Source organism: Acanthopagrus latus, chromosome 8 (genome assembly GCF_904848185.1).
Source record: "Acanthopagrus latus isolate v.2019 chromosome 8, fAcaLat1.1, whole genome shotgun sequence".
Classification (NCBI taxonomy): Eukaryota; Metazoa; Chordata; class Actinopteri; order Spariformes; family Sparidae; genus Acanthopagrus; species Acanthopagrus latus.
In genome coordinates this window covers 21,096,714-21,109,627 of record NC_051046.1, presented here as the reverse complement: position 1 = coordinate 21,109,627, position 12,914 = coordinate 21,096,714, and the positions used below count along the sequence as shown (strand labels likewise).

At 40.4% G+C, this 12,914-nt stretch overlaps 1 protein-coding gene and 2 non-coding genes across 4 annotated transcripts; all 3 read right to left on the bottom strand.

Annotated features, from left to right (window-relative positions):
- Nucleotides 1-1,234: 1,234 nt before the first annotated feature.
- trnap-agg lies at nt 1,235-1,306 on the bottom strand. The gene has a single exon. It is a non-coding gene; the product is annotated as a tRNA-Pro (tRNA).
- A 1,821-nt stretch (nt 1,307-3,127) lies between these two features.
- On the bottom strand, nt 3,128-3,199 carry trnap-agg. The gene has a single exon. It is a non-coding gene; the product is annotated as a tRNA-Pro (tRNA).
- A 1,195-nt stretch (nt 3,200-4,394) lies between these two features.
- On the bottom strand, nt 4,395-10,597 carry LOC119024417 (acyl-coenzyme A thioesterase 3-like). Of its 2 annotated transcripts, none has more exons than XM_037107207.1 (11): nt 10,463-10,597; nt 9,168-9,369; nt 8,938-9,037; nt 8,672-8,862; nt 7,933-8,102; nt 7,080-7,199; nt 6,488-6,570; nt 6,281-6,374; nt 5,273-5,353; nt 4,867-5,008; nt 4,395-4,737 (listed from the first exon to the last, which is right to left on the bottom strand). In XM_037107207.1, exons 2-11 carry the CDS (start codon nt 9,361-9,363, stop codon nt 4,613-4,615), a joined length of 1,302 nt encoding a protein of 433 aa, XP_036963102.1. In that variant the 5' UTR covers nt 9,364-9,369; nt 10,463-10,597; the 3' UTR covers nt 4,395-4,612. The 2 variants fall into 2 exon arrangements, with proteins under 2 accessions (XP_036963102.1, XP_036963103.1); XM_037107208.1 differs by lacking the exon at nt 10,463-10,597 and adding an exon at nt 10,082-10,383.
- Nucleotides 10,598-12,914: the final 2,317 nt, after the last annotated feature.

Sequence of the window (12,914 nt, the reverse complement as noted above, 5' to 3'; positions counted from 1 at the left end):
CTTTTTCCTGTTCTGTAAAACAACCAATAGTTATCCGACTGTTTTAGGATAGTACTGTCATGTATAGGTCATGAGAGGCAGATATATAGAATGTTCGGCACATGATTTATTTATTTTTTTTAACCGTTTTTAAGACGAGTATAATAATATTTATGTATGGTTTGTGCTTTTGTGGGCTACATATTTGCAGTGTAGACTATGCCATGTATATATATATATATATATATATATATATATATATATATATATATATATATATATATATATATATATATATATATATATATATATATATATATATATATATATATATATATATATATATATAGTATTTTTATTAATATTGTTTTAATTTCTCTGTTATTTCCAGTTTCCTATTAGCTTTAAGATCATCTCTGGAATGGAGCCACACAATTAATCACAAAATGAGCCAAAAGTTCAATAATCAAATCTCGAACCTTTATAGTACATGATAAGGATAACATTGTTCTTCTAGTAGAACAGCAACAAATCAAATCTACTTTATCTGTTAATTACTTGATTTTCATTTAAAGTGTGATATCTCTGGGGATTTCTTTTTGCTGATAAGCTTAACAACCTGCAAGTGTTTGTTTTCTGTGAGTAAATCTAAAGAAATTGATAGATCCTATAATGACATGTTGAAATGATCAATTTAAGGATAACTGTTAATTAAACAATAATAATAGCTTTATAGTCATTTTTTGAAATAGCTTATTTCAGTTCAATCAAAATAGTGCTGTGTTGTTTCTGTAAACATGTTGTTGGGTTGATTATGCTGGCTCAGTTTACTTAAAGACATTGTAGGGTGGCTGATCACATTCCTGCTCCCCTGAGGATGATCTATTTAATGACCACATGATGTTTCCTGTAAACACCCCAAACTGAACTATACAGACTTGGTGGCCTTAAAACTATATATGATTTTTTATTTTATTTTTCAAATATGCCAGTTATTGTAAGAAAGCTCCAGACTAGATACAAAACAGAAGTGTCTTATTATCTCCTGACTTGACTCTAAACACACACTTCATAGATGCATGAATCACAGTACTACTGTGTCAGACCAGAACAACTTCTTCATGCGATCTGGGTAGACAGACTTACCCAAAGTTCAAGAGTAGCAACTTTGTCTTTGAAGTTCATCAAGTTGTATTTTATGTTACCTGTACTTTGAAATGTTAGAGTTCTGAAGGTCTCCAATGTGCAATAAGCAGGGCTCGTCCGGGATTTGAACCCGGGACCTCTCGCACCCTAAGCGAGAATCATACCCCTAGACCAACGAGCCTTGCTTCAGAAGGAAAATAGAGGCTTTAACTCTCCTCTCAGTACTTTCCCAATCTGCAGCCAAGCTCCAAACTAGTGATGTGGCAGCTTGTGGACCCGCATCTTATCTGGCCAAAGAGCGCCCTCTGCTGTACAACATTTCTATAACCCATTCAGCACCTCTCCTCTTCAGTCTTCACAGCACACTCCAGCACAGCTGTGCCTCATCTTTAGACATTAGACCTTCTCGACATTCACATACACTGTTATTAACATAAAATCCAATGGGCAGATTTGTTCAGTGGTGAATGACGACCTCTTTGACAGAGTTTACATAATCAAGCGTAATACATTGCTCAGTGTTGGTATTTCTTCCAGGGTATCTGTATTAAATCTTATTACAGGGGGCGACATTCAGTCATCACTCTGACCTTAAAATGAGGATTCAAAATCAGGAGCTCCCACAATCCCAAGGTCTCTGCCAGTTAGTGTTTGACCACAGGGTCTCTATGAAAGATGATTTTCATTGCAGTATGACAACAATACACAAAGACTGTCCACCCTGTAGGATGATTCAGTCATACAATGTGACCGTTTGCAGCCTTCCCTCAGTCATGAACAGGAACCACAGAGAGAGATGAACAAATGCTTCTAACTGCACACTTCTCACTGTGTGTAAGCTTCTTTTCTAGCGAAGTGTTCTTCCACTTTAGTGAGACTTTCTCAACCTGTCTGTAGTTGTTTGTCGTCTGCTGATATGAACTTTAGATCTTTACAGCACGATCCAAGCTTTTATTCAGAGAATCTGATGCACAGATGCCAGAGAGGTTCAACTTTGAAATTCGTTAATAACCAAAAACCAGTTGGTGGTTGTAGATTTGGGTGCCTTGTAAGTTAATTTTAAGGTACATTAAATTCACTGTAACCTTTAGACATTACTTAGACAAACCCTTATATATTTGACCAGGAAGTCTCGGCATCTCCAGTGTGCTTTGTACAAACAAAACAAGATGTTCTTAAATGGGAACTCTCCATCTCCACCGTGTTTTGTTGTGACAAAGCATTTAATTTTTCAATAAAAAATAACAGGGCTTCTTGTATTCAGACATTTCTATGCAGCTCTCTAATCACGACCAGTTTCTACAACATAACATAGTTTTGTTAGTACTATGTTGTTTATGACTGTACTGCAGTAAATGTATGTATCACAACCTTTATCAATCCAAAACTCCACCTGCTCTCTGGTGTTATCTCTCCCAGCGTGAAGATTTGATGCTCACCTCTTTTTGTATCACAATAATTACAATCAAACTCAGAAGAAACAAACAGCCAGCGACCGAGTGTGGGTGAACTTTTTCTCCTTATTTTTAAGAATTGAGATGCCAGATGGAAGTGCTCGTGTGAGGTGTCAGGGTGTGAATCTTTGAATCATGCAACATTGCCTACAGGGAAGACTGATGGTTTTTGTACCACCCCAAACCCCAAACCCCCCAAACTGAACTGTACAGTCAAAACCGTTTTAATATTGGTGGCCTTAAAAGTATATATGATTTTTTTATTTTATTTTTTAAATATGTCAATTATTGTAAGAAAGCTCCAGACTAGATACAAAACAGAAGTGTCTTATTATCTCCTGACTTGACTCTAAACACACACTTCATAGACGCATGAATCACACCATTACTGTGTCAAACCAGAACAACTTCTTCATGGGATCTGGGTAGACAGACTTACCCAAAGTTCAAGAGTAGCAACTTTGTTTTTGAAGTTCATCAAGTTGTATTTTATGTTACCTGTACTTTGAAATGTTAGAGTTCTGAAGGTCTCCAATGTGCAATAAGCAGGGCTCGTCCGGGATTTGAACCCGGGACCTCTCGCACCCTAAGCGAGAATCATACCCCTAGACCAACGAGCCTTGCTTCAGAAGGAAAATAGAGGCTTTAACTCTCCTCTCAGTACTTTCCCAATCTGCAGCCAAGCTCCAAACTAGTGATGTGGCAGCTTGTGGACCCGCATCTTATCTGGCCAAAGAGCGCCCTCTGCTGTACAACATTTCTATAACCCATTCAGCACCTCTCCTCTTCAGTCTTCACAGCACACTCCAGCACAGCTGTGCCTCATCTTTAGACATTAGACCTTCTCGACATTCACATACACTGTTATTAACATAAAATCCAATGGGCAGATTTGTTCAGTGGTGAATGACGACCTCTTTGACAGAGTTTACATAATCAAGCGTAATACATTGCTCAGTGTTGGTATTTCTTCCAGGGTATCTGTATTAAATCTTATTACAGGGGGCGACATTCAGTCATCACTCTGACCTTAAAATGAGGATTCAAAATCAGGAGCTCCCACAATCCCAAGGTCTCTGCCAGTTAGTGTTTGACCACAGGGTCTCTATGAAAGATGATTTTCATTGCAGTATGACAACAATACACAAAGACTGTCCACCCTGTAGGATGATTCAGTCATACAATGTGACCGTTTGCAGCCTTGGGAAAAATAATATGGGGCAACATCTGCTGCATGTCTCACAGTACCAGTGGGCCGGCCCCAAGTAGTAAACTGATATGTGATATGACTGTGACTTGCACCTTTTCCACTGTGGTCCCACAGCAGGTTATAAAATTTGGGCGCCTAGTAGCACCAGCATCAGCACCATAGGTAGAGCAGGCGTCCCGTGTAGAGAGGCTTAGCTGCAGCGACCCAGGGTTCAAAGTGGGCAAATTAGCTTGAGCTGAAACTAGTTCTGTCACTGTGGTTTAATCTTGGCCCAGGTTTGTAGTTGTAAATGTACATGGCTGCGCACTCACCTGTGATTCAGACCACAGATTGTTCAATACTAAGGCAAGTTGTTTGTTGGTTCACTGCAGGATGGCTGTGGGTAAATGTGGGTGCCATCTTTAGTTCCTGACTTGCTCTACTTCAGTTCTTCCCTCAGTCATGAACAGGAACCACAGAGAGAGATGAACAAATGCATCTAACTGCACACTTCTCACTGCGTTTAAGCTTCTTTTCTAGCAACGTGTTCCTCCACTTTAGTGAGACTTTCTCAACCTGTCTGTAGTTGTTTGTCGTCTGCTGATATGAACTTTATATCTTCACAGCACGATCCAAGCTTTTATTCAGAGAAGCTAATGCACAGATGCCAGAGAGGTTCAACTTTGAAATCTTGCTGAAAAAATGTGTTCAGTATCATAAACTTATTATTTTGGTAGATATTCAAAAATCCAATTCAAAAATCTCGGAGGCTTTTTTGACGAGGGAACCAGGGCGGTGCTAACTTCAGAGTTAGCCTACAATAATACGTCATCGCTACATGACTCTATGTAGTTGCTCCAGGGTTTGTGCCACTGAGCAGATTTTCCCTCAGAAAATCCAACATCTTCCTCCAGGAGTCTTCCTGAGCACGAGAATGTGCCACCATCTCTCCGCCCCACAGAGTCATCACTGCAAAGACAACAGGATACAGAAACAACCGTCATAGCTACAGACTAAAATCCTGATTTTTGTATGTAGACTTCCAACCATTCATTTTCAGTCACCGTCTACAGGTTCCCGGTCTGAAGAGGAACCTACCGGTCTCAGTCGATTGGACTGAGTTAAAGGAGCTGGCTCGGAAGTGCGGCGTGTATGGAGGTTCAATCAGGTGACCAGCGTTTGGGTACAACAGGATGGTGAGCAGGTGGCTATTCCCCGCCCGTTCCATTATTTGCTTCATCTAGGAACAGGAAGTAAAAATTATAATGTCATATTTGTCAGGACTCCCTAAAAAATAAGTAAATAATGAAAAATTTAAAAAAAACAACTTTACAAGTTGTTGGTCAATTTACATGAACTCTTTTTATTTGTATGAATACGTATTTGAATACCATATATAAACATTTAGTCTCCTCTCAGTTTCAGTTTAGTTTAATCCTGCGACTTCAAACCTTTGGACAGAACGTGTTAGTCACACAGGATGTTGTTGTGTCATTAAACTCACGTCCAGCGCGGACTCGTGGGCGGGCCAGTTCTGATCGTCGTCACCAAGAACCAGCAACAGAGGGCACTTGAGTCGTCCCACCTGCTCCGAGACAAACGGCAGTAAGACAAAGTATACTTTGATCATGGTCATCATATTACAGTTATTAATCAAAGAGTCACAAATAGATTCATTACCTCATCACCGTGTATCCTGCAAACAGCCGTTTTTCATATCTCAACTAGAATCACTCACAGTCGAGCACAAACTTCCCCACAGTCCCCTTTAATTCAATCAAGCCTAGTCCAACGTCTAACTAGTCCTGTATCACTCTAAAGTTTAAACCATCCATCCACTGATCATTTCAGCTCACCAGATCCACTTGTTCTCAGGTGCGCCACGAGAAGTCTAACTTCAGTTTCAACGCCGACTAACTTGAATGCGAGCAAAATGATTTAGTCTTGAGACTCTTCTAGACTTTTACAAACGTTATCTGACCAGATGGCTGAAATTATGACGGGCTGTGATGATGCGATGCTCAGAAGAAGTTATCCACTGTTTCACAGTTGCTTCTTTTCCAGTGTTTTTGGGCCCCAGTGCGTCACAAGAAGGTGCAATTACACAGATTGGCCACCATGGAAGTTGACTTCAGAGCCTGGCTCTCTCCCTGCGGGCTGGTCTAGACTAGCCAGATCAAGATCCTTTTCACAGAAGGTGGTGATACTCATACTGCTTTTGTCCAGAGGGGTCAATAAAATTAACAACATTTTTAGTTTTTTGTAGCTGCTTTAGGTGTCAGCGGCCATCACCTGTAGAACCAGCTGCATTTATCTGTAGACCTCAAGAATGACTTCAAACTAAAAATAAATGATATGGGTTTCATGTGGATTTCGATGCATGCAGCCACAATATTCCCAGTTTCATTCTTTGGGAGGTATTCTACAGTTAAAACAGGGATACTGGACTGAAACACAATGAAAGTGCACTGAAAGTGCACAATGAAAAGACGTGGTGGCTGTTGGTACTCACATCCACTTTGAGTGTGGGGTCAGTTGGGATGGGCAGCAGCAGATCTCGGTTTATCATCGCATTGTTCTCACCGATGCGTCTCTTCCCCACGTTTCTGTATATTGTACACACATACAGTATATGTCATATATGTCAGGAGCAGGAGGACGATCGGTGGCTGAGGTACTGAATAAGAATCATCAAGTGAATAATAAAAGAAAAACGTACTTCCAACAGAAATTCAGAAACTCCTGCAGAGATCCGTCAGTTGGCTGCACATGACTCCCACTAATACACACTGCACACCTGAGCTGCAACCACACGCACACGCAATTACTTCTTCTCCTTGTTGGCTTTTAGTTGTGTAGATTTTGGACCTGATATCAGCTCATTATCAAAGCTTGACTTTTGCTATGTCTTCCTGTCTGCCTCTGTGTCTGCATCGGGGTCCTCATTATTTTTGTAAACCTTAACACAAACATGTGGAAGATCCAATAAAACCCAAGACCCAAGAAAAAGTTTTAATGATATGAGACTTAATTACACCACAAATGAATCATCAGTCAGTTTGCAGATATAAACAGCCCTGGGGCTCCTTTGGATAAGATTGAGCCTGCACAGATAATGTGATTTACTATCTGAATAATGTTCCCATTTAGACGTTATCATTTTTTATGAATACCTCTAAGACTTATAAGTAGGGCCCCTCATTATTGTACCAATCCAAGCTACACTGCAAGAAGCTCATTCATTAAAGCAGTGGAGCCAAATTAAGCTAAGCCAACATGACTAAAGTGACTTTCAGCTCTGGCGGTCTCACCTTAATAACCTGGGAGTAAACCGCCATTTTGAGAGTCATACTGGCACCCAGAGAAAGACCCAACATGCCGATTCTGCTGCTGAGGACCTGAGGATGCTGCTCCAGGACTCTGTAGGCCGTCTGCAGCAGGAAAACATGTCAAAAAACATTTATGTTATGTGGATTTTCATGCTTGATATCAATCTTCTTTATATCAATGATCTTTCCTGTAACAGGTAGCTTTGAAGTGGGCCTGAAGCTGTTAATTATTCAGGCAAAACACCTGAAGAGAATTATTAACTCTCGGTATGCAGTTAGAAAAATTGCGTAGTGAGTCAAAGGTTCAAAATATCTTTTTTTTTTTTATCATTTGTCAACGTTGCCTGACCTAGGTGGATGAAATGTTCCTCATGAACCAAAGTGTTTTGTTGAGGCAGAGGTGACGCAGCTTTTGTTCCTGAGTGACGGTCTTACCTTTAGTATTTTATCTGTCAATACAGAAGCAAATCTTCATTGAGTTATTGTAAAAATGACTTTTTTTGATATTATCGGGCCAGGTTCTGGCATAGAGGCAAGATATAAAGTGCTTAAGATTATAAATCTGTTAATTTATTCTATCACCAGACAATGAAATGTAAATAAGTAAAGATGTTCTGATTCACATGTTATCCCCCTGGTCATAATCAACACTGTATATTAGCGTTGAAAGTAAAATGTATTGATAAGGTCTTAAAAGGCTGGTACTGACTGAACAGGTACAAGACAATATCATCAGCATAGTCTCTACACAGTTAATCTTGATACTACTAATCTGTGAGACCTTTGTCTTTCTTTGGTATCAGTCACATTTGAAAAATATTTTTTTTAAGTTTACCTCAAAGTACTGCTTGTCCATTAACTTCCCAGTTTCCATGGTGATTTTAGGTGTCAGGTAGTCGAGGCCTAAGGAAGCGATGCCGTAGGAGGCCAGCAGAGCTGCACGGTACTCCAACAGCTTCCCTTCACCACCCCACAGATCCAAGAGGCCGGGGAAAGGTCCCGCTCCTTCACACAAGTCAAAACAGCAAAAACAGTTCACAGTTTAGTCCCACAGCTACACTCAACAAAACATGAACGCAACTCTTCTGATTTTGCTCTTTGACTGCATTACATTATTGAAACGTGCATTACTGTCTCATATCTGCAGAGACCCTGCATCCTTCTGCCTGTATTTTCTTATTTTCTCACTCTGTTGCTGCTCGGGATGTTTTACCCAAAATGTGACTGTTTGACATCCTGGGAATGAGACTCAACAATCGACTGTCTTTGTGGTGCATTTAGGGAGAGTTGGGAAAAATCCTACTGATTCAACCCTTTAGTGTAATAGTCTTTTAGTTATATTAAAATGGCCAGTAGAAATGTTGTTTTACTTTGATATTTCAAGTAGATTTCAGAGCCTGTATTTTTTACTTCTACTTGAGTAAAGAAGTTGAATCAGTACTTGAGTACTTTTACAAGAGTCTCAGAACTAACTTGGTTAGCATTCATGGTAAATTGTGGTTCACTGGTTATCGTTGTTCTGAATGTCACAACAACCACAACACACCTCCCTCCAGTCTCTCCTGTGATCCTACCTGGAGGCAGGAAGAGGGTCGCAGTGAGGCCGTCCTCTGTGATCGGGATCCTGCGGACGCCGGGCGCCATGTACCAGCGCTCCACCACCACACTGGCCAGTGGCACCTGATCCATGAAGCCCTCAGTCTGGTGACCCTGGTACACTGAGATTGTGACCTCCATGGGAGTCTGGACATTCATCTTCCTTAACCTTAGGGATGAGGGGAATGAGTCCATTCAATTCGATTCAGTATTGATTAACATAGCTCCATCCTTGTTGACCTACCTGAGTCCAGGTTTGCTGCCTGGAACTGGTCTGAGGCTCCACAGTAGACCCATCTGTTCAACCCCAGAATACGTCCCACCCAGACTGAGATCCTCTGAAACTGGAAAGTCAATGGCCTGAAAATGATTCCTTATTTCATGGTCATAACGATTCACAAAAGCTTCTCTACATGCAAACATTTCTTAATTAAATTTCCTGGATTTTCTAGATTAAGGAATTAATCCAGTTACCATTGACAGTTCCAGTGGCGTCACTGGTGTAGTGACCAAAAGCCTCCCAGCTGTGACCATCTTCACACTTGTGGAGAGCGTGGACAGTCAGCTGAAAACCAGGTGGTGCTCCCTGGACCAGGACGATAAACTTCTCATCCACGAGCCCTCTGGACGGCTGGACCAACAGACTCACAATACACTGCTTCCTGTCCATCGTGAACTGAGCAGACACAAAAGGCACCCACTCAACTTTGAACGGCTCCTGAAGTCAGTTTGAGTTTGGCTACAGCAGCCTGAACTGTTGAAAGAGTTGTAGAAAGACGGCTGATACCAAACCAGAGTCTGGCCAAAGACCAGCTGCTACAACAATGTGGAGGATCAAAGAAAAAGGAAGAGGCTGTGAGACGAGAAAACACTGACTGCCAAGCAGTCCATCGTAACAAAATCACAGAATTCTGTGAGTTGGTGAGTTTGGGGAAAGTTGATAGACTGAAATGAGATCTATGACATACTCTAATTACTGTATCTATCCCCTCTAGTAAACAAGGCAAATGTAACAAAGGAATTGTCTAATTAACTCCCGTTATATTGCAGTACTCATGTGTTGACAGATAGATAAATCATTTGCCTTGCTGACAGTTAAATAGCAACACAGATGATTTACACCGAGTCTTGATAATCTTGCGCAGGTGATGAAAGGTTTGGATAGAGGCTCAACATGTCATGGCCCAAGGCGAATACAGATTAAAATATGTCAAGTTGCTCAGGATAACTAAGCTTTGTTTAAAACGTTCCTCCCTCTGCTGTGTCCTTACAAGAAATCAACATTGTTTGCTTTAACTGAGCAGATTCTGAACAACATAACCAGAGAGGGGTAAGTGTTATGCTCGTGGTACACTGACTAAACATTCTCCAACAACAGGGAACGTTACCGTGCTGGCAGTTGAATGTCCTTGAATGAACTTCCCATGGTTCACTGGTTAAACACATCCAGCTGGCTTCCAAATGACACCAAAGTGAGAGTGAAGAGTTTGTGTACGGGTATTAAGAGACACTATGTTAGTGTTGTATCTGTATCTGTTATCTGATTGCATCTCTAAATTGTCATCTGCACAAAATTGACAAGAAATAAACTAAACTAAACATTTTTAGTTATGTTGTTTCACTGCTGGAAAAAGTAATATCATATCAAAGTAAATAGAGTTAAATGAGCAATGAGGTCTTGAAGTTATTCTATGTGAATTATTCCATTCTAATGGTGCTATAAACTGAGGAGCACTTATCCATATCTTTAATTATGTTTAAACACTTACTGTACAAGCCGAATGGGAACAGATTCAGACCTCACAGCTGTCTCCTTCAGGTTCGGTGAACTGGCACTTTCATCGTTTATTATTCTCACATTCACTGGGTGGAGCTTCAGTCTCCTCCCAAAGCAACATCATCACTCTGTCGCAGAGTGACCGAGAATCCAGATTTATCCTGATGTGTTTAAAGAGCAGCTCCACGCTGGATCCTGTATGGACGATTCCTGGTTGTGAATCTGCTTCTTATATGAGAACAAATCCCCTCCTCATCTTAAAATCCTTCATACTGATTCACTGTTAATCTAACCCTCAAAGAGTTAGACTGAATTTTGATATAATCGCACCATGAGTTCATGGTATCTTTACATCCCTAGTAATCACGTTCACTACAGGGATAAACTTGCCAAGTTGATGGAAAAAAAGGGTAAAAAAACAGGGTAAAAACAAAAAAACAATGGAAGAAACCTCAGGAAGAGCCACAGAGGAGGGATCCCTCTTCCAGGACGGACAGACATGCAATAGATGTCACGTGTACAGAAAAGAGCAACAAATCACAGTTTACAAGTTACATTTCATTACAACAGAGAGTCTGATACAAATTACCTGTAAAGTGAGTGGATCAGGAGACGACTGAGCAGGACGAGGCATCACCAAGTGGCGCCTGAGCCACACGACCTCCTGTCCACCATGATGACCTGGAGGAGGGCAGGCCACACAAGATAAGATAACAGATTGTTTCTCGTCTGCAGCACAGTGTAAAATCTAGTACTATAGGAGCTCAGTGAGACTGACACCTAACCACTGAAGAAGCTTACAATTCATATCAAGGGCTAATCGAAGGCTAAAACGAAGAAGTGAGTTTTGAGTTGAGATTTAAAGGCGTCGACAGAGCCAGATTGCCTGATGGCAGCTAGGAGGTTGGAAGGGAGCCCGATGGGAAAAACCTCTGCAGCCAGCTGACTTCTTCTTAACCCTGGGAACCATCAGGAACCCTGAATTGTGAGAGCGTAATGCCCAAGTTGGAATATATGGTGTAATGAGATCAGCACCTTACAGTCTGATCTTATATGTACTGGGAGCCAGTGCAGAGAGGCTAGGATTGGTGTAATATGATCAAATTTTCTTGTATGTGTTGATATTCTAGCTGCAGCATTCTGAACCATCTGAAGACTTTTAGTGCTCTCACGGGGAAGACCCGAAAATAAGGCACTGCAATAATCCAGCCTAGACGAAACAAAGTCACTTGATCAGCATGGTGTATCTGTTTAGTAGGTGCGATGACCAGCATCTCAGTTTTATCTGAATTTAGGAGCAGGAAGTCTTCTGACATCCATATCTTCACGGTGCATACGCAGGTCTCTAATTTCCTGATATGACTGACAAGTTGAGAAATTCCACTTTAAACGAGTGTGTATCTATCTATCTACACACACTGCAACATGCTGGGACATAGTGACACAGAGAAAGGAATTATCTGATAAGGTTAGGTAATTCCTTTCTGCCTTATTACACCCTGGGACATGATGTGTTGAGACTCAGTCAGCATATACTGTCAGTGTTTAAACATAATTAAAGGTATAAATAAGTTTATTGCACCATCAGACTGGAATAATTCACATAGAATGACCTCTAGACTGATGTAATTGTTTAACTCAAATGAACTTGAAAAAATATTCCTTTAAGGTACATTTAGAACATATATTTAAAAAAATGGGTAAATCAATCCAGAGTTAACTATGGACAATCATGCGATTAATAACTGAGCACCGCAGATCTTTCTAAATACAGCTTCAGAGTTAAAAGTAAAAAAGGCTCTTTTTTTTTTTTACAGCTTTATTTTAGGTGTTTTCAGTTATACAGAAATAAGCATACATACAAAATCAAAACAAAGTCCCGTATTGGTATCATCCCCAAGATCCAATTCTGCAGAGGCAGGTATATCAATCTATATCATCTACTGAATGTGTGGCAAGAGCCTTTCAGAGTATGTCTGGGTAAAAAAGGCTTTTAACATCTTTCAACTATAGGTTTCAAGAGGGATTATTTATTTTCCTTGAAACCTTCTGATGATGTGTAAGTGTAAATATTAGTAGCATATACAGTCTGAAAAACATTCAAAGACGTTGCAGTCAGTAGTTTCATGGCATAGGCGCACTTTTGTACTGTTAGTCCAGAAGCAACGGAAAAAATCTTTTTTATAAGAGCATGAAACTTGGAACACTTGGAAAGTTTGGGGCCTGGAACATTTTCAGATATGGAGGTACTGCAAAAATGTCATGTGGCAGCCGTGGGGGTTATTTTACTTTCTGCTATAACTAGATTATATATGTTGCATCATACCTCCTGAACCAAACGTGACAAAACAGGAAAGGTGATGTCTGTACCTGTATCTTAATAGTGAAGGATTAAATGTATGCATAAAAAATTTGATTCTCAGAGACATTCTTATTCATTCAGT